The sequence below is a fragment of the Labeo rohita genome, chromosome 7 (genome assembly GCF_022985175.1).
Source record: "Labeo rohita strain BAU-BD-2019 chromosome 7, IGBB_LRoh.1.0, whole genome shotgun sequence".
Lineage (NCBI taxonomy): Eukaryota > Metazoa > Chordata > Actinopteri > Cypriniformes > Cyprinidae > Labeo > Labeo rohita.
This window is the reverse complement of record NC_066875.1, coordinates 19,803,194-19,827,488: the sequence shown is the minus strand read 5'-3', so window position 1 is coordinate 19,827,488 and position 24,295 is coordinate 19,803,194. Positions and strand designations below refer to the sequence as shown.

Genomic DNA, 24,295 nt, shown 5'->3' with positions numbered 1-24,295 from the left:
AAACATGTCAGACTTGTCTGTGAAATTAATAATAAAATACTGAAAAAAGGTTACATTTCTTACTGAAGTCAAATTCCCTAGAAGAATTCATAATACTGAAGATTCTTTTCAACAGTTTTCTTGGCAGTCATTGTACTGGTGTTTTAGTTAAATCATGCTTTTCTTTTCTCTCCCACAAACCACTTAATGACTACATTTCCACTACTATACATTTCATTATGAGCAAAAACTTCCCGTATATCATTCATTAGATCTTACTCTGGAAGTAATGAAGTTAGTCTAGTGAACCGAGAGATAATGAACCATTTTCTAGCCACACTCTAAACAGAATGTATGAGACTGAATAAAAATACTGACTTTTTAGAAATGACCAAGAATAAACTGACATAGTGGTATTCATTAAAACCTCTTGTTAACAAATTCATTGTACTTTATCTTGTGGTTTGTTGTATGATAAAACACTATCATAGAAATCACCATCGACCAATTATCTATTAGACCTCTCATATATAAGCACAAAAAAGTTAAATAAAATAATATTGGGCAGAATATGTCAAATTCTTAAATGTGGGTCATGTCTCAGTTTGTCTGTGCACCTGCAGCACTCACCTCAGCAGCACTACTGAGACTGTCCTGATTCTCACTGGCCCGTACCAGCAGCAGGTAGCGGTGCTGGTCGCTCTCATAGTCTATAGTACGGGTCAGACTGATCTCCCCCGTCTCTGGCTGGATGCTGAAAAGACTGCTGGGATTGATGAGCAGGCTGTAAGTTACTGGCTGTTTTTGGAAGGACACTGCTGGAGTGACCAGAAAGCTGGATGAGAAAAGACAAATAAAGAGAGAGAGTTTATAGTGTAACTGATTATTGACTGTAATTGATTATGGTGTTCTACAAAAGAATGAACATAAAAGGAAAAAAGAATGGTTTAACAAAGATAAATAAAATGATAAGTGCACCACGGACATTGGCGCTATTATGGACATCTGTGGAATATGAGTTTTCAATCAATCCAACTTCCAAGGTGAATGCAGTATATCTTCATACACATTAATTGTAACTCTGAATGTAGGTAAGTAGGCGACTGTTTGTTGAGGAAATAAAAGTGAAGATAAACGGAAATAGATACAGCAGGGAAAAGATTCGCCACAGGCTCATTGATCTTGTGTAAATGTAGAATAAACAATTTACAATTACGCAGCATCAAAGAACATACAGTACTTTTCTGGTTATATCAAATACACTGGCAGCCAAATAAAAAATACTGAAGAAGGCAAGCGGAAATGGAAAAGTTTTCCAGTGACACAGATCATATATCTCTCACTGAGTCTCATCCTGATGCTTTAAAAAAAAAAAATCTAAATCTCTGTTGTGATTTTTATTGAAGGTGCATCTGTCTTACTGATCACTGTTATTATCACTTTCTTTCTTTCTTTTGTTTTTTTACACACTGGGTCAAATCACGACCAATGCTTAGACTACAAAAACATAAAACCCAGCAATTAAAGTGTTTCCGTGCAATTTCATGACATTTTAAGCATTATCAGAGCAAGAAAAACATGTTAATATTTACAAACCAAGTTAGTGAGAAATCACAGCAGACTCTAACTCTTAAGCACTGATAATGAGAGCATCGCAGCATTTACTAATCTAGGATAATCATTTAACCACAACTATTAATCACACATCATGTTTGCCGTGGGACACAAAATACGCCAATCAAAAAAACAAAACAATAAAATACACCAAAAACGCAACATAAAATGATCATTCAAATCTGTAGAATCTATTAGGCTGCTTTTCACAAGGAACAGACCCAAACTGAAGCCTTTATTCAATGATTCTCTGCAGAGAAACCCCACATTACACATTCAAAATCTGTTGTCTCAGGAAAAGTTAAAGTGCCCCTATTATGCCGTTTCCAATATTGCCTTTCATGCAGTGTGTAATGTAGCTGTATGTGAATCTAAACGATCTCCAAAGTTGTAAAGCTGAATGTGCACACAAGTGCAACTTATTGTCCCTCAAAATAAAGAATCGAATCCTCCAACCTAAATGAGTCATTAGTACTTCGAATCCCACTTCTGCGATGGCTACATGTCACAGGGTAACACGTTTGCATAAATTTCACCTATGTTCTACATCGGTCAGCCGCGAACAACTTGACATTAACGATTTTAATCTAATAGGGAGTTCAACATGGGATTCACTAAAAGCTTGCTCTTGAAAGATGGCTCAGTACCCAGTTTATTTGGATCAGCTGGCTCCACTGAATCACAACCTGTAAGTATGAAAAATACAGTAGATTGTTCCAAAAACAGAACTATGGCAATGGGCGTGTACACAGTAGACCAATCAAAACAGACTGGGCCATCTGACCAATCAGAGCAGAGTATGCTCATGGAAAGGAGGGGTTTAGAGAGACTGAATCTTTGAATTGCTTTGAACGAATCATTTGAGAATTGTTTGAACCTGTTGTAGGAAACTCCCAAAAAATGGCATAATAGGAGCACTTTAAAACAAAGGTTTGATATTATCGTGTTAATTTATTTAATTATTTACATACTTAGTTTCATTGCCGAAAACCAGGCTAAAAGCAGCCTGATGTTTTTAATATGATTTAATTTGTATTTAATATGTCAACAATTGAATAAAAACATTATACGTTACTAATTATAATGCTTACATTTCCTTTAATTTACATTAAATTTCCTTAATTTATTCAAAAAGCAGGTACAGAAAATGAGCAAAGAACATCATCGCTGATTAGTGTAGCTTAGTCTAGTGCGAGTTCATGCATTGTAAAAAACACTCGCGTTATAAGTGAATCTATCTACACTGTATGATGAATAAATCTCTTACCACGTCTGTGGCACTTTACAGCTCCGACACGGCCACCGAAGCTGATCGCGGCCACTCTAGTCAATGTTTGTACACGATACTATCGGCACAACCCTATGTTACAGCAGCACTTCTTCGTCGTCTTGTCTGATGCACTCAACCAAGCGTTCTAAACTTTTTTTATGCCCAAACATACACACTACACACTGACTAAAATTCAAAAAGCATAGTAGGACCCCTTTAACATGCATTTCTCAAAAAACTGTCTGTTAAACGATATCATTAATTTAATGGGAGCTTTTCACTTCATAATTTGCAATTTTTCAGTTTCTTGATATATTCAGACAGTGGAAAATAAAGGCCAAATTATGATAATCATGCAGTCAAGATTGACATTAATGTATTTTGGTAATCCCAAAGAAGCTTAACGGCAGACAGGCAGATGAACGAAGGTAAATGTGACTTCCTTTCAGGTATTGTGGTTATTACAACTCCATTCCCATTGGCAGAGTTTGCGTGTTGGCTCTGTGTGCTTCAGCTGTCTGGCAGAGACCAGAACGTTTGGGGATAAGATTAACGTCACCCCACTACAGTGCCATGAGCAATATACTTATCCTAAAATTAACCGTATTTTTACGTAGCCATGGATGAAGCCAACCAGATTCGGTAAGATCTGCTACCGGTCCCAAGTCTAAGTTTAATGAAAGCAACAATATGGCAGAATCACAGGTGTGTGTGAGGAAAATAATATACAGCAGCATGCAATGCATATTTAATGACACGCAGCTGCCATAAATGAATCTAGAAGGCACTTATTCCACATGGATTTAAGATCATTTGCTACAAGGGAAAGCCTGATTTAATACATCTGTGTAGGGCACGGCTAATTATTCTTCCCTGTAGCAGCATCATGCAAGTCATTTCACAGTCACTCATGTAATATCAAAGGTTTACACAATTAACACTGACAGTAATAAAAACTACAAAAAATATATAGATGCTTTTATTATATATATATATATATATATATATTACCTGGTGTAGCGCATGGTTAACCTCTCATGGCTGTCAATGCAAGCAGAACAAAGTTCTGATGCTCATGCATCTTTAATGCATATCACAGTACACTGACATAGTCAAAGATTATTATTTCATGAATTTTGCATCGTGTAGTACACGATGACTCACACAAGCTACGCTCCAGTGAGAAGCAGAGGGCGCACGGATGGCTGTAAGTGCAGTATGATCCTGTTTCTATTTGTTACCCTGATGGATAAGCGGTGTTCTCACGGCGTGGGAGATGCATTTAGGGCGTGTTAGAATTACACTATGGAAATAAGATTTGCTGCATTTACGAGATTGGGTGTGTATTTGTGTGTGTGTGTGGGTTTACTCACGTTTGTCCTTCTGGTGTGTTTTCTGGTATGGAAATTGTATAAGACACATTGGTGAATTGAGGAGCTCTTGGGCCTGCGATGATGGACACTACGGCGGGAGGACTGCGGCTGCCCTGTCGATCAGCAGCCACTACTGTGAGCAGGTATTCTCTGTCTCTCTGCAGGGGGAGGCCTGTTGTCCGCACGTGACCGTTTTTTCTGTCCACCTCAAATCTCCCGTCTCCTCCTGTTGAATAACAAATCTTTTCATTCTTGTGCAAATGAAATGCAAATTTTATGATGGTGACACTTTGCAATAAGGTTCGACTAGTTAAAATTTGTTAATGCATTAAGCATCATCTAACAATGAAATATATTTATAAGCATTTAATAATCTAGGGTAATGTTAATTTGTACATGTACTAATGCATTTTAAATACATAAATTTAAATAAATTAATATTAATGTATTATGAGCAAATATAAATGAACAATGAAAATATTATATTTATGAATAAATACCTCAATTAACGGGATACAGTAGCTCATCCAAACATGAAAATTCGGTCATTAATTTTTTCACCCTTATGTCATTCCAAACCAGCAAAACCTTTGTTCATCTTTGGAACAAAAAGTAAGATATTTTTGATGAAATCTGAGAGCTTTCTGACCCTGCATAAACAGCAACACAACACATTCAAGGCTTAGAAAGGTAGTAAGGATGTCGTTAAAATACTCCATGTGAGATCAGTGGTTCAACTGTAATTTTCTGAAGCTACAAGAATACATTGTGGTTCTCTTGTGAACGTGCCTCGAAGACTGACATGGAAGAGATGAAATTGTTGAAAAAAGTCATTATTTTTGTTTCCTTTGCACACAAAATGTATTCTTGTAGCTTTATAAAATTAAGGTTGAACCACTGATGTCCAATGGACTATCATTTATCAGCGTTCTTACTACCTTTCTGGGCCTTGAACATTTAAGATGAACAAAGGTCTTTCAGGTTTGAAATGAATTGTGTTCGTTCTTTGATGAATACAAAGTTCAAAAGAAAAAAAATTATCTGAAATAGATCTGAATAAGATTTTGTAACATTATACACTATACCGTTCAAAAGTTCAGGGTCAGTAAGATATTTTTTATTCTTTCTGAAAGAAATGTTACAAAAGCTTATACAGTTAAAGTCAAACATTTACCTGAAAAAGATATTTCACATAAAAAATGGTTACACATAGTCCACAAGAGAAAATAATAGTTGAATTTCTAAAAATTACCCCATTCAAAAGTTTACATACGCTTGATTCTTAAAGGAGAAGTCCACTTCCAAAACAAAGATTCACATATAATGTACTCACCCTCTTGTCATCCAAGATGTTCATGTCTTTTTTTCTTCAATGGCAAAGAAATTATGTTTTTTGAGGAAAAAATGACAAGGAGGTGAGTAAATTATTTGTAAATTGTTGTTCTGGAAGTGGATTTTTCCTTTAATACTGTGTTGTTACCTGAATGATCCACAGCTGTTTTTGTTGTTTGTTTGTTTTGTTTAGTGATAGTTGTTCATGAGTTTCTTGTTTGTCCAGAACGGTTAAACTGCCTGCTATTCTTCAGAAAAATCCTTCAGGTCCCACAAATCTTTGGTTTTTCCAGATTTTTTCTTTATTTGAACCCTTTTCAACAATGACCGCATGATTTTGAGATCCATCTTTTCACACTGTGGACAACTCAAGGACACAATGCATTAAAAGCCAGGGGTTGAAAACTTTTTGAATTTGCAGATTAGGTTAAATTTAACTTGTTTTGTCTTCTGGGGAACATGTAAGTATCTTCTGTAGCTTCTGGAAGGCAGTACTAAATGAAAAAAATTATTATATTTAGGCAAAACAAGAAAAATATACACATCTTCATTCCGTTCAAAAGTTTACACCCCTGGCTCTTAATGCATTGTTTTTCCTTCTGAAGCATCAGTGTGTGTTTGAACCTTCTGTAATAGTTGCGTATGAGTCCCTCATTTGTTCCCAGTGTGAAAGATGCATCTCAAAATCATACAGTCATTGTTGGACACTGTTTGGAGCTGTGGATCATTCAGGTAACAAAACAGTATTAAGAAACATGTGCGTGTAAACTTTTGAACTTTTGAAACTTTTCATTTTTATAAATTCAACTAGTATTTTCTCTTCTGGACTATATGTTAGCGTCTTTTATGTGAAATAAGAGATAACATAATAATATAAAAGACAACATGCATTTTGTATGATCCCTCTTATTTTGGTAAATTAATTAAGATTTTTAGATTCTGCAAGGTGCATGTAAACCTTTTACTTCCACTATATACGTAAGGAGGCAGATGGGAAAACTGCTTACCATCAGACAGGAAGTATTCCACCTCTCCATTGACACCCTCATCACCATCTCTGGCTTGAAGCTTGTAGACTAGTGTGTTTGGTGGAGCAGTAGCAGAGACCACACTCAAGTAGGGGAAAGGGACCATCGTCCATTCTGGGGCATTGTCATTGACATCCATCACCGTCAGATCCACTCTCACTGTATACCAATCTGGACCTGTAAATTCACACAGATAATCAAACTGCATTAAGAAATGTCTGTGAACATGAATCGAATAAAAACCAGAGACAAGCTTTTTAAACAAGCTATTTAAAAATAGCTGGAGTGATTTATTTTAATGGGCGATTTTGTTTGGTATCTTCAGTTTGTGACACAGGACACAAAGCATAATACCATGCATTGGCCCTGCATGACTGTGCCATGATATGGGTTTCTTCACAGCACGTCCTCGGAGCAGTTTCAGAAACTCATTTTTGAGTTTTGATGTTTATTTTTCACCAAAAATGTGAGCTACAAAACATCACAGATGCAGAGACACATTTACATGCAAGTTGGAGAGAATGGCAGATACTAATGAGTGGAGTGTTTTCCTCATGGCAGCGCTTGCTACGTTTAGCTGCCGCGTCGCCTCATTAAACATTCCTTCTTTATCACAATCATCGCCTTGCAAAGCGACAGAACTAAAGACAGTTTCAGCACACATTTATGGACGACACGGCATCATCATGGAAATGCATGAACAAAAAAAGCTAAAGGACAAAAGGAAGAAAAGCATGTCAGCCATAAAAAAAGAAACAACACGGTGGTGTCTTCTCCCCTTTTTGTTACTTTTTGCACTCGTTCAAACGCCCCTTCAAACGCTTCTCCCCATTTCCATTTATTTCTTTTTTTCCTCTTTCCAATGAAATTCCTCCCTTGCTCTCACGTTTTCCCTGAGAGAGGTATAAATAGTGGGCTGTCTGTCAGAAGATGTGTGGAGTGACAGAGTCACGGGCTCTTTGATTCCCCAGGTGATTGGCCCTTTCATTGCCTGTGACAGCACACCTGCTGCCTTACACTCTGCTGGGGAGACACACAAGAGCAGCAACAGAGGGAAAGATTGAGCGAGAGAAGTGGGAGTTAGTGGAGGAGGCTTAGAAAAAGATTAACTTAAGCTCTAGGTTTGGATCAATATAAAATGATTATTAATAATAGATTAATAGATAGAGGAGGTGGGCAAGAGAGAGCCATATTAAGATCAATATATATAAAGACAGAGAGAAAGAGAGAGAGAGAGAGAGGGCACAGAAAGCGAAAGCAAATCCCTCAGGTGTGTCAGGAGTGTGTCTCAGCTAATCCAAGCTCATAACAGGCTATAAGGTCACTCTGTTTTGTGTATACAGCAAAAGCTGCTCATAACAAAACACACCGTTGACTCAACCACATTCAGGGCATTGTTCAAAACGTTTCACAGGTCATTTTCTGCAAGGACAAAATAGCCAATAGACGATTTCTTGCCATCAAAATCTGAGTAGGTGGTAAGGCCACAATCTTATATCACAGTACCAGTATATATCACAATATAGTTGTTTTTTGCCAGAAATTCAACATCTATTACATAACTATACATCCACAACCAGAAGCAAAGACTCTTCCTACACTGTGGTAATCGTATGTTATTACCTCAAGGAGTCATTTGATAACTTAAATAACCCTTAAAGGATTAGTTCACTTCCAGAATAAAATTTTCCTGATAATTTACTCACCCCCCATGTCATCCAAGATGTTCATTTTCCTCAGTTAAAAAAGAAATGTAGGTTTTTATGGAAAACATTCCAGGATTTTTCTCTATATAATAGACTTCAGTGGGGATTACAGTCATTTTCTAACAAAAATAAAAACTTACATACTTTTTAACCACAAATGCCCATCTTCCACTAGCTCTGTGTTGCGAATGCATGACTTAAAGGAGTCCACTTCCAAAACAAAGATTCACATATAATGTACTCACCCCCTTGTCATCCAAGATGTTCATGTCTTTGTTTCTTCAGTCGCAAAGAAATTGTGTTTTTTGAGGAAAACATTTTAGCATTTTTCTCCATATAATGGATTGATATGGTGTCCCGATTTTGAACTTCCTAAATGCAGTTTAAATGCAGCCTCAACGATCCCAAATGCGGCTGTAAATGATCCAGGCCGAGGAAGAAGGGTCTTATTTAGCGAAATTATCAGTTATTTTCATAAAAATATTACAATTTATATACTTTTTAATGTCAAATGGTCGTCGTCAGCATACACAGAGTTCAGGGAGAGAAAGGCAAGATGAGCCTTTGAGATTAAAAAGTATTTCAACTGTATTATTTTAATGAAAATAACTGATTGTTTCACTAGATCCTTCTTCCTTGGCTGGGATCATTTACAACCGCATTTGGGATCATTTAAAGCTGCATTTAAATTGCCTTTTGGAAGTTCAAAATCAGGGCACCATATCAGTCCATTATATGGAGAAAAATGCAGAAATGTTTTCCTCAAAAAACATAATTTCTGAAGAAAGACTGAAGAAAGAAAGACATGAACATCTTGGATGAGAAGGGGGTGAGTACATTATATGTGAATATTTGTTTTGGAAGTGGACTTCTTTAACGCATTACATAATCATGTTGAAAAAGTCATGCATGGTTAGTTCTTCGTCTACGTACTTTGGTGCAAAAAAAAGGTAGGGTGAAAAACCACCTCATTTTCTCCTCCATCTTCAAAATTGTCTGACATCATTATTTTACCTTTTTTTGTAAAGGGTGTTTGACTTTCTTTTCACATTTGCTTTGTATACACTGGGTCGGTACTTCCTCCTACATCATGCGTGACCTTTCAAACATGACTGCACAATGTGTAAGGTTGGGCCCGTGCAAGACAAGCATTTGTGGTTAAAAAGTACATATTTGAAAATGACACTAGATAAGACTCTTACTCCTCAGCTGGGATTGTGTAGAGTCTTTTAAAGTTGCAATCAAACTGTGATTTGGACCTTCAACCCATTGGATCCCAATGAAGTGCACTATATGGAGAAAAATCCTGGAATGATCCTTAAGAAAGACAGACATGAACATCTTGGATGACATGAGGGTGAGTAAATTATCAGGACATTTTTTTCTGGATGTGAGCTAATCCTTTAAATTTAGTTTTTTTTTTTTTGGACCAAACTAATGTATTTAGGTTAAATCAAAGGCAAATAATTATTTTGACTTCTGTAAAATTAATTAACTTAGATGTTTTTAAAAAGGTAAACCCTTTTTTAGTGTTTAATAACTTAAAAAAGGAAGAAAAAAATCTTCTCTTATTTTCTAGCTTGTGTACTACAAATATTGTTGGCTTTTATGATAAATTGCTTGTGATGTTTCTCATTTTTAAGTCTCTTTGGATAAAAGCATCTGCCAAATGAATAGATGCAGCATGTAAACATAATGTCTATTTTTCAATATTGTAGCGACATAAAAATGACAGTGTGGGCTGATGGGTGGGGCAGAGCTTGACGCAAAACAAAATGTAAGATTATTCATAACAAATGAATGATAAATCTGGCATCAGTACAAAAACAGCTTAACACCGCATAACATTGAAGAAGAAAAAAACAACATAAAATAACAATATGGCTGGATGGGCCTCTGTAAAGGCTATCTCAAAAGCTCTATCTCAAGCCACTACAAAACAGCCAATATATCTTATGCACAATTGCATACATATTCCACATCTGTTGAATTCTATGCGAGTGCAGCAGGTTATGACATTCTATATCAGCTCATCAAAAGTAAATTACTTTCATTATAATTGTCTGTCTGTCTGTCAATATGGGAAGCGTCTATAACACAGTCTACAGGATTCTCTCTCTCTCTCTCTCTCTCTATATATATATATATTTTTTTTTGCTATATATATATACACACACACACACACACACACACACACATCTTATCTACCCCTAAAGGGCGCATTTAAGTACCTTAAAGGTTAAATCTTAATGGTACATATTTGTAATGCCTCAGTCACAGCTTCTGTACCTTTTTTTTTTGCATAAATAAGCAAATAAAATAAATAAAAATGTAAAAATATGAACATATATTTTATTACTTTTATTTGTTTTATTTATTTGCTTTCAAGACCTTTTTTGTATATAATGTGTGGACTCGTGTATATTCAAGGTTCAAGGAAAGCATTTTGCTTTGTTTTCTCAATAGTTACACCACTTCAGCTTCTCTGTAACACTGCTGTTGCTATACACAACCTTTTGTTTTCATCAAAATCACACCAACATGAAAACCAAGAAAACCTTTCAAGGCCTTTAAATTACACTTTTAAAGCTTTTCATTTATAATCAACAACGCTGTGAATACTGGAAGTGTCTATCTACATACAGCCTATGGTTTTCTGCATTCAATTTTTTATTTATTAAACTGCACTGCAGATTTCCCTTACCGGTTGACACATTCTAACATTATACCACCCAAACCAAGTGAAAACCTGTTCCTGTTCTGCACCAAATTTATAGCAACTTGTTTTTACAGCATATACAGTACTTTGATTTTGACATGAAGTGCATGAACCCTAACACTCTCTTTGCTAAAAAGCAAAGCTGTTTTGCTCACCCTAAATGCTCCCATATGCACAGTGAGAGCATCAGGGAGCCTGTATGAGGAGCTGCTTAACATGACCTGCCAGTCAGAAGCAGTCCCAGTGTGAGCGATGGATAGAGACACTGGAAGCCTTGGGGGTGGGGGGGGGGGGGGGTTGGGAGAAAGAGGAGGCTGGTGAAGGCCTCTCTGGAGCTCTGATAGATGGCTGAATGCCATGCCAGAGCCAGAGGGCCATCAGAAATCGTGCAAAACTGATAAACATCACAGCCTCCTTCTGAATAAAGTTCTTAAACTTCCTTTCTGCTCACTGTACCGGCACTGCAGCTGCTGGTTCCAGATTCAAATGGAGAAATACATGCATTAGAGATTTAAAGGAAATATTTCACCTTAATGATGGGAAACAGATGGAGGAAATTAAAAGGTTGGTTTGTATAAGAGAAAAAGAGAGAGAGTGACAGAAAAACTCACTAACAAGGGCGAAAACAGAAGCATGTAATGAGCAGAAAAGCCGAAAAGCAACAATGTGGGATTAAGACAATATACAAAACCGTTGGAACGGCCTTGAGGTTGTTATGGAAACGGAATTAAAAACCACATTCGGACAACAGGAAAGAGAAAACACAAGCTGCCAAATGACTGCATAAATCAATGTCATTAAAAGACAAGAATAGTGGTAAAAAATAGCTGTGGATCAAAGCCGCAGCGGAAGAAAATTAATCAGCATTTAGAGACAGGAAAAAAGGGCAACAAAAGCATTTAGCTGCAAATGCTTAGTTTCCCTGCCTGCTTTATGTTGCTGAAGCACAAGCTCAATCATTTGCACATTCATACGTAAGATTAACACATGCGTACATACAGTGGTGTATTTTACAATTTGATATGATTCGTTAGGGTCTTAATGAGAAGTCTATAATATACTTTAGTTCAAATTTCTCATTGGTAGTGTAAAAAAACACCTTTTTTACCTTGTCAAAATCAGCCCCTTTTCAGAGCGAGACGTTTTGTTGCATTTGCCTTTAAATGCTAATGAGCTCTGCTCACCCCGCCCCTCTCTTCTGTGGGCTGACAAGCCATTCTGTTTACTTTAGCCGTATTTAGCCACGCTTAGTCGCGAAACCTGCTAACTAGCACATTATTAAGAAAGGCGATTTGCAAAGATGCATAAAAAACCCTTATACTCACTTCTGCTGTTATGATCATCATTACATCCAACAACAACATATCTCAGTCGCTCAGTCAGAGACATTCTTGTCTTCCCCTGCATTGGAGTCGACACAATGGCGAACTGTTTACACCTCAGCAAGGGCGTGTCTAAGGTAAGACGGCCGTGTCAATCAACTATCGCAGGAGCGGCCTTGGTCCGTGTGACATCACACAGACAAGATGCTGAGAATGGCTTGATTTGAAAAAGGGGATATTACTTATAAAGATTAAAAAAAATACCACTGGGTGGGTTTTTTTCATTATAGGGTGGTTGTACACACACTGCCAACACACATTTACGTTCAAACAACGACCTCCTTAAATTATTCTTCACTGCTACTTTTTACAATGCAAATTATTCCACAGCTACTTACAAAAATGAATAAAAATAAACAATATTAAAATGAGAAAATTAGAAGTGAAGAAAACAGAAAATAAGCTTGAAAACCCCAGTGAAAATACACCAGGAGAGACATGAATGAAGATTTAGGGAGAGAAATTAAAGTGAGAAAGTGTAACCTAGTCCAGTCCAGTAATTCATGGCATATTGTTTATCAAATCAGTGACTACAAGCAAGAGCACAATGTCTATTGCCCTGTACGCATTGTGGAAAAAAAAGAATAAAAAATGAAAAAAAGATAAAACTAAAAGAGCTCCATAGAAGTTTGTAATACATCAATGTCACATTAAAAGTGCAAGTGTTTAAAAAAAAAAAAAAAAAAAAAAAAAAAAAATTGCATATAATATTTCAGTTTCTGGGAGAACACATTATCAATTTCTTAATTAAAAGTAATTTGCTATTTTTTGTGAAAAGGAAAAAAGTTAAAGTAGTGTGAGACGGTTTAGATTTTTTGGGGATTAAAAAAAAAGGAGTGAATGGATTTTTATCACTGTAGGGTGGTTGTGTCCACACATTGCTAATGCACATTTATATGCAAACACCATGTAAAAGTACATTTTGCATCTGATATCCCCTTTAAAGATTACTTTAGTGGGGTTCATCCAACAGGAAGCCATTCTGGTTTCAAACAACAACAAAAAAATAAAACCAAATGAATGCATATCTATATCTATGCACATACTCATGCATATTCAAGGTTAAAGGAAAGTGATTAGCTTTTTTGCTCTCTCTCTCTGAACATTTCAGAGCCTCTGCAGCAACATTTTTGTTTAAAATAAAGCTGTTTTTCAAAAACCAACATGCAAGCCAAGAATACATTTCAGGACCTTTCGTGTTTTGAACTAGATTTTATCTTCTTCTATTTCAAATGAAGATATTCTTGTTTAATATTGACACATACATGAAAATTAAATATTAATTTAATAAGCTGGTATTATGAAAGAAGAGATGGAAGTGATGCAAGAGAATGAAACTGGCTCAGTTTGGGATTATGGTTGCCAGGGCCAAAGGGTCAGTTGTACAGTTTAACAATCATTATATTTAAACAAAAAAAAACAAATGGTAGAAACAAGTATTCCATAGAGTTGTGTAATGATATGCAATATCTCAACAGATGCAAAAAAAATTAGCTTTTTTTTTTTTTTTTTTTTTTTTTGACTGCACATTGTAATTATCCAGGGCATTTTCCTCCAGAAATCCGGTTAATTTCTGGCCCTGATACACGCTCACAATAAAGTTTGTTGATCCCTTTTAACCCAACTAGTTCAAGTCCAATCAGCCCTCATTCTCTCATTCTTTGTCATACTCTCTCATTCCTGATTTCTGCTGACAGAGAGAGGGAGAGATGCAATTTGCAGCCGTCTGCATGGCGAGAGCTTTTTTTTTTTTTTTTCGTTCTGAGCTCAGCACGTAAGCTAACTAACAGGAGTCCTGCTTCTCTGGGGCTGGGCAAAAGAGATGTTTCACAGCAAGAACTGAGAAAACTGGAAGAGGAGAGAGAAATAGGGAGAGACAGGAAGAGAACGAGTTTGAGTGTGAAAGAGAGAATACAGAAATAACGAGAATGAGACAGAGAGAGAGAAAGAGAGAGAGAGCGCTAATTAAATACTCTCTCAGAGGATTACAAAGGGCCATTTGGATCCCCCTGTGGAATTGTCACTTTCATAATCTTATTATAAAGGGTTAGGTACTCAGATTTTTCTTTTCACATCAAAATTTCAATTAAAGAAAAGACCAAAAAAATACCAAAAAAAAGGAAAAGCTGCTGACACCAAATTGCATATGCAAATTGCAAATGACAAATGCAAAAACCATAATGTGGTGAATAAAAGTGACCCCACACACATTTACACACACTGATGGAAAAAAATTAATTTCTGTCCTGTTAGCTGTTTTTTGAGAAGCTATTATTAAACAGCACTGTTTCAATTAGCAGTGTGTTGTGATGACACAACTCTAATCAGCACTGCACCTTCTACAGCAACACACACTCACTATAATTATATCATAATCCTCAAATACACAAACTGTACTATTGTTAAATCATGACTAGAATAGGATGAAATATCACAATATATATATTTTTCCGTATTATTTAATAATCAGTATCTAATCACAATATTCATTTCATACCATTAATAGGGAAGGGAATGCATTCCACATGTTTGTTAAACCTCAAAAGTGAATGTATGTTTGTAAATGAGCTCCATAAAGTCATACACTATTGCCAAAAGTATTAGGACACCTCCTTTTAATGAACAGGTTTTACTACTTTAGTCATTTCCATGAATACAAATCTTAATGTTTAAGCATATAATGATATGTGCTGTGCTTCTAATTTTATAGCAACAGTTTGTACAGAACCCTTTTCTACTCTAATATGACAATGCCTCTGTGTACAAGGCAAGGCTCAAAAAGAAGTGGTTTATTCAGTCAGTGTGGAAGAACTTGATTGTTGTGACTTTAAATGCACACTAGACCTTGAGCCAAAAACTCATCACCAAACACCAATGACTTGTACATACACTATGGACAGAAGTATTGGGATACCCACTTCTTTAGAACAGGAAAAGTCACTTCCAAAATTGTGGCAAGAAAGATAAACATAATTCATGTATTTAACATAATTCATGTATTTAAAAATTGTATTTCAATCTCTGTTGCAACAGTTTTGGAAGTGTCTAAAATGACTGTACCCATATGTACAAGTCATTGGTGTTTGGTGATGAGTTTTTGGTTCGAGGTCTGCATTTAAAGTCACACCAGAGGCGTTCAGCTGGGATTAGGACTTGGCATTCTGCAGACCAGTCAAGTTCTTTCACACTGACTGAATCAATCATTTCATTTGAACCTTGCCTTATAGACAGAGGCATTGCCATGTTAGAATAGAAAATGGTCCTGTAAAAACGTTTGCTGGGGTATATTTGTAGCAATAGCCAAAAATACATTGTAAGGGTCAAAATCATAGATTTTTCTTTTATGCCAAAAATCATTAGGAGTAAGTAAAATCATAAGTAAAGATCATGTTCCATTAAGATATTTTGTAAAATTCCTACTGTAAATGTATCAAAACTTAATTTTTGATTAGTAATATGCATTTTTAAGTACTTCACTTGGACAACTTTAAAGGCAATTTTCTCAATATTTAGATTTTTTTGCACCCTCAGATTCCACATATTGAAATAGTTGTATCTCGGCCAAATGTTCTATCCTAACAAACCATACATCAATAGAAAGCTTATTTATTCAGATGACTTCAGCTGGGATCATTTAGAGCCCTTTGAAGCTGCACTGGAACTGCATTTTGGACATTCAAATTCGTGGGCACCATAAAAGTCCACTGAATGAAAATAATTCCTGCAGAAAGAGAGAAAGGTAGACTGCAGAAAGAAAGGCATAAACATTTTGGATGATAACGGGGTGAGTACATTATCTGTACATTTTTGTTCTGGAAGTGAACTTCTTTAATGTGTTTTAGTGTGTATTTTGCCCAAAATTTTTATCAGATGAAATCGAGAAATGCTTGTGAAGTGACTCTCAGAGCAGCTCTGGAGATGAAGTTTGTTAAGTTCATACAGAGAAACCCAGAACATGCACATTTTTGAGCAAAACATGCCTGATCATCTACATGGAGAAAAACAAAAAATCTCATAAATGGCAAGAAATAAAGTAAAGTCATTATTTTTCTTTCTTTTGCGCACAAAAACAACCAGGTAACCAGCCAACGTAAGGAAGACCCTATCCAGGATAAACCCACGAAAGGCCGCGGGCCCTGACAACATACCTGACCGTGTACTAAGAGACTGTGCTGCACAGCTGACGGATGTCCTAACAGACATCTTCAACACCTCGAAGAGCAAGGCAGTCCTCCCCACGTGTCTCAAATCCACATTCATAATTCCAGTTCCAAAGAGGTCACCTGTGTCCTGTCTGAACGACTATCGTCCCATAGCACTGACCCCAATCATGATGAAGTGCTTTGAGAGGTTAGTCATGCATCACATCAAGTCCAGTCTCCCAAACACGCTGGACCCATTCCAGTTTGCATGAAAGTCCAAACCGCTCCACGGACGATGCAATATCCAGCACTCTCCACCTAGCTCTCACTCACCTGGAACAGAAAGACTCTTACGTTAGAATGCTGTTCATTGACTTCAGCTCAGCATTCAGCACAATAATCCCTCAGCAGCTCATCCACAAACTAAACCTGCTGGGCCTAAACACCTCCCTCTGTAATTGGATCCTGGACTTCTTAACTGGTAGACCCCAGTCAGTCCGTGTTGGCCGCAACACCTTGAGCACTACCACACTGAACACAGGTGCACCACAGGGCTGTGTTCTCAGCCTACTGCTCTTTACGCTGCTGACCCATGACTGCACCACCAAGTTCAGCTCCAACCACACAATCAAGTTCACTGATGACACGACTGTGGTAGGCCTCATCAGCAACAGCGATGAAACACACTACAGAGAGGAAGTGGCACAGCTGGCTAAATGGTGTGGCGCTAACAGCCTGTCCCTCAATGTGGGTAAGACAAAAGAGGTTGTGATGGACTTCAGAAGTAACTCTGTTGACCACCCCCTACTGACCATCGACAGCTCGACTGTGGAGAGAGTCAGCAGCACTAAATTCCTGGGGGTGCACATTACGGAGGATCTCACCTGGACCACCAACGTCACGTCGCTCAACAAGAAGTGCCAACAGCACCTCCACTTTCTCTGCCGGCTGAAAAGGGCAAGTCTCCCTCCACCCATCCTCACCATTTTCTATAGGGGCACCATTGAGAGTGTGCTGACCAGCTGCATCACTGTCTGGTACGGGAACTGCAGTGCTGCTGACCGCAAGACAGTGAACAGACAGTGAACACAGCTGCAAAGATCATCGGTGCCCCTCTCCCCTGCATCCTGGACATTTTCCTTGCACGATGCTCCAGCAAGGCCTCCAGCATCATGAAGGCTCCAGCATCCCTCCCACAATCTCTTCCAGCTCCTGCCATCAGGTAGAAGGTACCGGAGTATCAAAGCTCGCTCTGTCAGATTTCTCAACAGCTTTTTCCCCCAGGCTGTGAGGGTCCTTAACTCCAATATCCCCGTCCCCCTCTGAAACCATGAAACCCTCAGCCTCCTCCACCCAACTTATTACAACTGCTGACAATTTTCCTAAGTGCAATTCTGAGTGTGCTACACACAGGTGAGTGGGCTATACAAACCACCTGTAGTAATACACTTATGTATATTAGACACTTTCTATAAACACTCGCTGCTACAAAGACTCAATAGGATTATATATGTTTATTTGTGCATTGCACTGTGTATCATTTTGCACTATGTGCTCCTTGCCTCAAAATCTCTCTTCTGCACAATTTAATGCACAGACTATCTCTTTTGCACAATTTCATGTACAAATGAGGTTTTGTAAAACGTCATGTACAGTACTTATGTACTGTTTTTGTTGTCTCAGTTTTGTATGTGTAGTCAACTATTTATTATAGTTATAGTATTTATAGTATATGTATAGTCAGATTGCTTTTAATAATTGCTTTTCTTATTCGTGTACTGTTGTATGTTCATATTATGTTTAACTAGTATGTAGCACCGTGGTCCTGTGAGACACGACATCTCGCTCCACTATACAGTGGGTACGGAAAGTATTCAGACCCCCTTAAATTTTTCAGTCTTTGTTATATTGCAGCCATTTGCTAAAATCATTTAAGTTAATTTTTTTTTCCTCATGAATGTACACACAGCACCCCATATTGACAGAAAAACACAGAATTGTTGACATTTTTGCAGATTTCTTAAAAAAAGAAAAACTGAAACATCGCATGGTCCTAAGTATTCAGACCCTTTGCTGTGACACTCATATATTTAACTCAGGCACTGTCCATTTCTTCTGATCATCCTTGAGATGGTTCTACACCTTCATTTGAGTCCAACTGTGTTTGATTATACTGACTGGACTTGATTAGGAAAGCCACACACCTGTCTATATAAGACCTTAAAGCTCACAGTGCATGTCAGAGCAAATGAGAATCATGAGGTCAAAGGAACTGCCTGAAGAGCTCAGAGACAGAATTGTGGCAAGGCACAGATCTGGCCAAGGTTACAAAAAATTTCTGCTGCACTTAAGGTTCCTAAGAGCACAGTGGCCTCCAAAATCCTTAAATGGAAGACGTTCGGGACGACCAGAACCCTTCCTAGAGCTGGCCGTCCGGCCAAACTGAGCTATCGGGGGAGAAGAGCCTTGGTGAGAGAGGTAAAGAAGAACCCAAAGATCACTGTGGCTGAGCTCCAGAGATGCAGTCGGGAGATGGGAGAAAGTTGTAGAAAGTCAACCATCACTGCAGCCCTCCACCAGTTGGGGCCTTATGGCAGAGTGGCCCGACGGAAGCCTCTCCACATGGAGTTTGCTAAAAAACACCCGAAGGACTCCAAGATGGTGAGAAATAAGATTCTCTGGTTTGATGAAACCAAGATAGAGCTTTTTGGCCTTATTTCTAAGCGGTATGTGTGGAGAAAACCAGGCACTGCTCATCACCTGTCCAATACAGTCCCAACAGTGAAGCATGGTGGTGGCAGCATCATGCTGTGGGGGTGTTTTTCAGCTGCAGGGACAGGACAACTGGTTGCAATCGAGGGAAAGATGAATGCGGCCAAGTACAGGGATATCCTGGACTAAAACCTTCTCCAGAGTGCTCAGGACCTCAGACTGGGCCGACGGTTTACCTTCCAACAAGACAATGAACCTAAGCACACAGCTAAAATAACGAAGGAGTGGCTTCACAACAACTCTGTGACTGTTCTTGAATGGCCCAGCCAGAGCCCTGACTTAAACCCAATTGAGCATCTCTGGAGAGACCTAAAAATGGCTGTCCACCAACGTTTACCATCCAACCTGACAGAACTGGAGAGGATCTGCAAGGAGGAATGGCAGAGGATCCCCAAATCCAGGTGTGAAAAACTTGTTGCATCTTTCCCAAAAAGACTCATGGCTGTATTAGATCAAAAGGGTGCCTCTACTAAATATTGAGCAAAGGGTCTGAATACTTAGGACCATGTGATATTTCAGTTTTTCTTTTTTAAAAAATCTGCAAAAATGTCAACAATTCTGTGTTTTTCTGTCAATATGGGGTGCTGTGTGTACATTAATGAGGAAAAAAAATGAACTTAAATGAGTTTAGCAAATGGCTGCAATATAACAAAGAGTGAAACATTTAAGGGGGTCTGAATACTTTCCGTACCCACTGTATGTCCACACATGTAGCAGAATGACAATAAAGCTCGACTTGACTTGACTTGACTTGACAGTGTTCTATTTAGCTTCATAACATTACGGTTGAACCACTGATGTCACATGGACTATTACAACAATATCCTTACTACCTTTCTGAGCCTTGAATGTTTCAGTTGTGTTACTGTCTATGCAGGGTCATAAAGCTTTCAGATTTTATCAGAAACATCTTAATTTGTGTTCTGAAGATGAACGGAAGTCTTACGGGTTTGGAACGACATGAAGATGAGTAATAATAGAATATTCATTCATTTTAAATGTAACATTCTGAAGTAAAACTGAAATAGTATTTTCTTTAAAATTGAATCTTTGAATCTGAAAAATCAAGATTTTTTTTTTTTACAATGTAGACATGGGCTGAATTTATTTATTCTTTTATTTCTTATTAATATCAGAACCCTAATCATAAAAGTGGCCTTCTAATGTTATTGGCCATGTTATCTCAACTCAGCAGTCACCGATATCTTTCAAGATGCTCCCTGAACGGAGCGGCTACAACTGAGATTTCCTAGAGAGCTCGGGGTATTAAACTGCACTGAAGATGCTCTGAGTCCTGTCTGCTCTTCTAAGAGCATTATGGTGGGGTTTGACACTGAGCTGGTTTAATGTGAGCTTTACCTTGACTGCAGGCTTCGCTGTCTAATCACCCCTGCTGCTCACACGGTTACAGTTGAGCCCAAATCCCACTGGATTTCATCTGTTTGGCTTCCACTGAGCGAGGTGAGATTCCCTCTTATTGCTTCCACCTATCAAAGCCTTTATCAGATCAGCGACCACTAAAGGAAAACAGAAATCTAAGAGGGCCACTTTGGCGGGTTGGGATCGACCCATCCCACAAACGCTGTGACAGGTTGAGTGAGGTATCTCAGCTGCCACCATTTAGGACTTCATCTCTGTAACCTCAAAGTGGATGACTGTGATTCTGACTGTACAGGTCACAGAGAATCCGGCTTTCACTTTAAATGTAATGTATTCCTGTGATTGCAAATCTAAACTTTCAGCAGCTATTACCTCAGTCTTTAGTGTCACGTGATCCTTCAGAAATCATTCTAATATGCTAATTTGCTGACATTTTTATTATCAATGTTGAAAACAGTTGTGCTGCTTAATACTTCTTTGGAATTATATTAAAGATATTTTTGATGAAATCCACAATGCTTTTTGACCCTGTATAGACAGCAACGATACTACCATGTTCAAGGCTCAGAACGGTAGTAAGGACATTGCTAAAACAGTCCATGTGACATCAGTGGTTCAACCATTGTGTTATGAAGCAGGGTCAGAAAGCTTGTGGATTTCATTAAAAATATGTTAATTTGTGTTCTGAAGATAAATTAAGGTCTTATTGGTGTGGAACGACAAGTGAACTATATATAATAACAAACTAAATGAAAACAGTAGTATGTAGTCTTCAAGTCTCAATAATCTATAAAACATAAATAATGTATTTTGTATAACTGAACAAGTAAACAACAACTCACTGCTCTTTATTTATTTATTTGCATATGATTTTTTCTTTGACAATTGTGTTGCTTGATTAATATTAATGACATAATAGGCAGCAGCAGGTCTAATAGGATGCATTTACGCTGAAACACCCAATGCAGAGTGCTGATATTTTGACAGAAATGATTTCCCCCCCGACCTGTTTACATGTACAGACGTACTGTTACATTAATAACTCATCAGACAAGCAGTTTGACCGCAAAGTGCATTTGTTTATATGCACAGCCAAGCATGTGCACTGCACACACGTGCTATTATTCAAGAAACAACCGTCTGTCAGTTTGATAGCGCTGGTACTGAATTGAGTTTGTATTTGCTACTGTATAAACACAAACACACAAGCTAGGGCTGGGTGATAATGGAAAAAACATTTTTTTTTCAGAACATCTGAGTGGTGCAAATGTCAACATGGTGTAAATGTAAAACAAATTCACTAGTTTAATGTCTTTGCAAAAAAAGATGCATGATGCACAACCTTGTCTTTAAAAAAATATCCTATATGTTCAGAAATAATATAAAACACATACCGTTATACATGTACATCAATAGGAACTGTTCAGCAAGAGCTGTACACATTTTTGTGCTAATCTAAGAAACAATTCTGCTCCCCCAACAGCACTTATGCCATTTTAAGCTAGAAATGCTTCTTTGTTGATTGCTGCAATATATCCCACCATGAATCAAACACCTTGGAGGACTTAAATAAGTGCTGATTAGCATGACCAGCAAATGCCCTCACGCAACAAGACACTCCTCCTATTCATTTTCATTCCCGGCAGCCGGTAAGCTAAACGTCCAACACCACCACCGCCACAGCAGATTCATTCTTAAACATCAAACAAAAAGGAAGATGAATCAAATATCACTTTCCTTTAAATTAAATATGAAATCTCTTTTCTCTGCAGGTTCCTCCGCTTTGACTACCTTTCTCTCTAATCAGCTTTGACTACAATTCCTCTAATCTTCCAAGCAGTCAATCCATTTACCTTAATATGTTCTCTTTCACACCTCTGAGCTTTGAAGGCAGTGTAATTCGTTACGGTGTTTTACTTAAGCTGAGCCATCCGACTTCATCTTTTTTTGACTTTTACAGTACCGCAAAAAAGAATCCTGTGGTCAATCTTCATCTTTCTCTCTCTCGCCCACTACCGCACATCTCTCCACAGTATCAACAGGCAAGATGTGGTACGCAGGGATCCATTGGCTTTATAAACTGTGTGCACTTTTGTTTTAAGGGAATTTTTCTGAAGATTCCTGAAGGGGAGGGGTTAAATCTAGCGAGGATTCTGGAAATTAATTCCCCTGTCTAATAAAAGAATGAAAACTCTTTGAAAGAGTGGAAGAAACGGAAAGCAGCATCTCAATGCCTGTGCCTCAAAAGGCCTTTGAAACCTCTTTGCCTTGACTGTTGGAACATCTTCCTAGTCTGTTTGGGAAGAAGAGAGAGAGAGAAGATGTGGTTGATGTTGTTTCTCTTGCTTCCATCTGCAGTTTGTCTGCCGAGCAATCATCCCTGATTAGAGAAAATTAACTACTTGACTATTCACGTTTCATTCTAAATGTCTTCATCGTGTCCAGGCTGCATTCTTAAGATGCTCAAGATACATTAGATGTTCTACATTGGCTGATTTGGTGCTTTATTCATGTGTCTGATGTTTGAACCAAGGATTCTGGGTTTGTGAATCCATGAAATTCTGTTTGAGGTAACGCGTTTGTGTTTGAAATGTGATCAGAGGAACTGATTTTGCACAGCACAGATGAATGAGGGCCTCAATCAGCTGCAAAACAACATCACTTCCAATGAAATGTAGCTTGCAGAAACACTAAAAAACTGCATATATAGTGTATAGCTCACAACTTTGGTTAGTCACAACTGATCTTAAATGTAATTAATGAGAAGAAATGAGAAATGGCACTCAAATGAGTAATGATGTGTTTTATCAGGGCAGAGATGCATCATCATTTACAAAAATGCAGTTATTTTGCTAAATAAAGGGTCCTTCCTGCAGTTCACAACCTTGATGAAGCTGCTGTTCCATGAAAAGTTGAATTTATAAATACACATTGCAATAAATATTTATAAATGAGCTGATCACAGACAGAGAGAAACACAGACATGCAAAGCTGAAACTGATGCTCAGAGTAATGAGGAGAATTTTTCATTTTTCCACTCTGTTTGATTGCAGTTGTTTAGAGTTTAATGAGAGGAGATGCTGCTACTGTTTTACATTTGGTACCTTTAAGTAGTTCACTTCCATGTCTTTCTTTCTTCAGTCGTAACCTTTTTAGGAATTATCTCCATTTAGTGGAGTTTTAACTTCCATCACTGCAGAAGTACAGACCCAGTGTTTACAAAGTGAACGTGTAAAGAAGGTTAAACGCCAGGGCTCTACGTTTACTGTTCTTTTTAGGAGCACATTGTGCTCCTAACTTAAAAAATTTAGGAGCACAGTAAAAATTTTAGGAGCACCTTCTAATCAATAATCAAAAAATCTGATCAAAAATTAGCCGTCCCATTACAAGGTGATATTTGAGCCCTCAAAGTGATTTACAGTTGTATTTTGTTTTTACCTTTGTAATGGCATTTTTCTAACTTTATTAGAAGTATGTCATCTTTTATGTCAGATTTTTTTTTTAATTATATTTTTAAGCTTTTTAAAATTTTTAATTAAAACAACAGAATAAGAAAAAGTAGAATAAGTTACCTATCAAATGAAATCAGTATAAACAA

General features: G+C 37.6%; 1 protein-coding gene across 1 annotated transcript in view; it reads right to left on the bottom strand.

Annotated features, from left to right (window-relative positions):
• The window catches only part of si:ch211-186j3.6 (neural-cadherin), a 291,090-nt gene that overhangs the window by 178,069 nt on the left and 88,726 nt on the right, over window positions 1-24,295 (bottom strand). The window contains exons 2-4 of the mRNA XM_051115680.1: window positions 6,576-6,773; window positions 4,237-4,462; window positions 610-814 (exon numbers count right to left, since the gene is read on the bottom strand). Coding sequence (XP_050971637.1) covers window positions 610-814; window positions 4,237-4,462; window positions 6,576-6,773 — 629 coding nt within the window. The remainder of the gene's footprint in view (window positions 1-609; window positions 815-4,236; window positions 4,463-6,575; window positions 6,774-24,295) is intronic.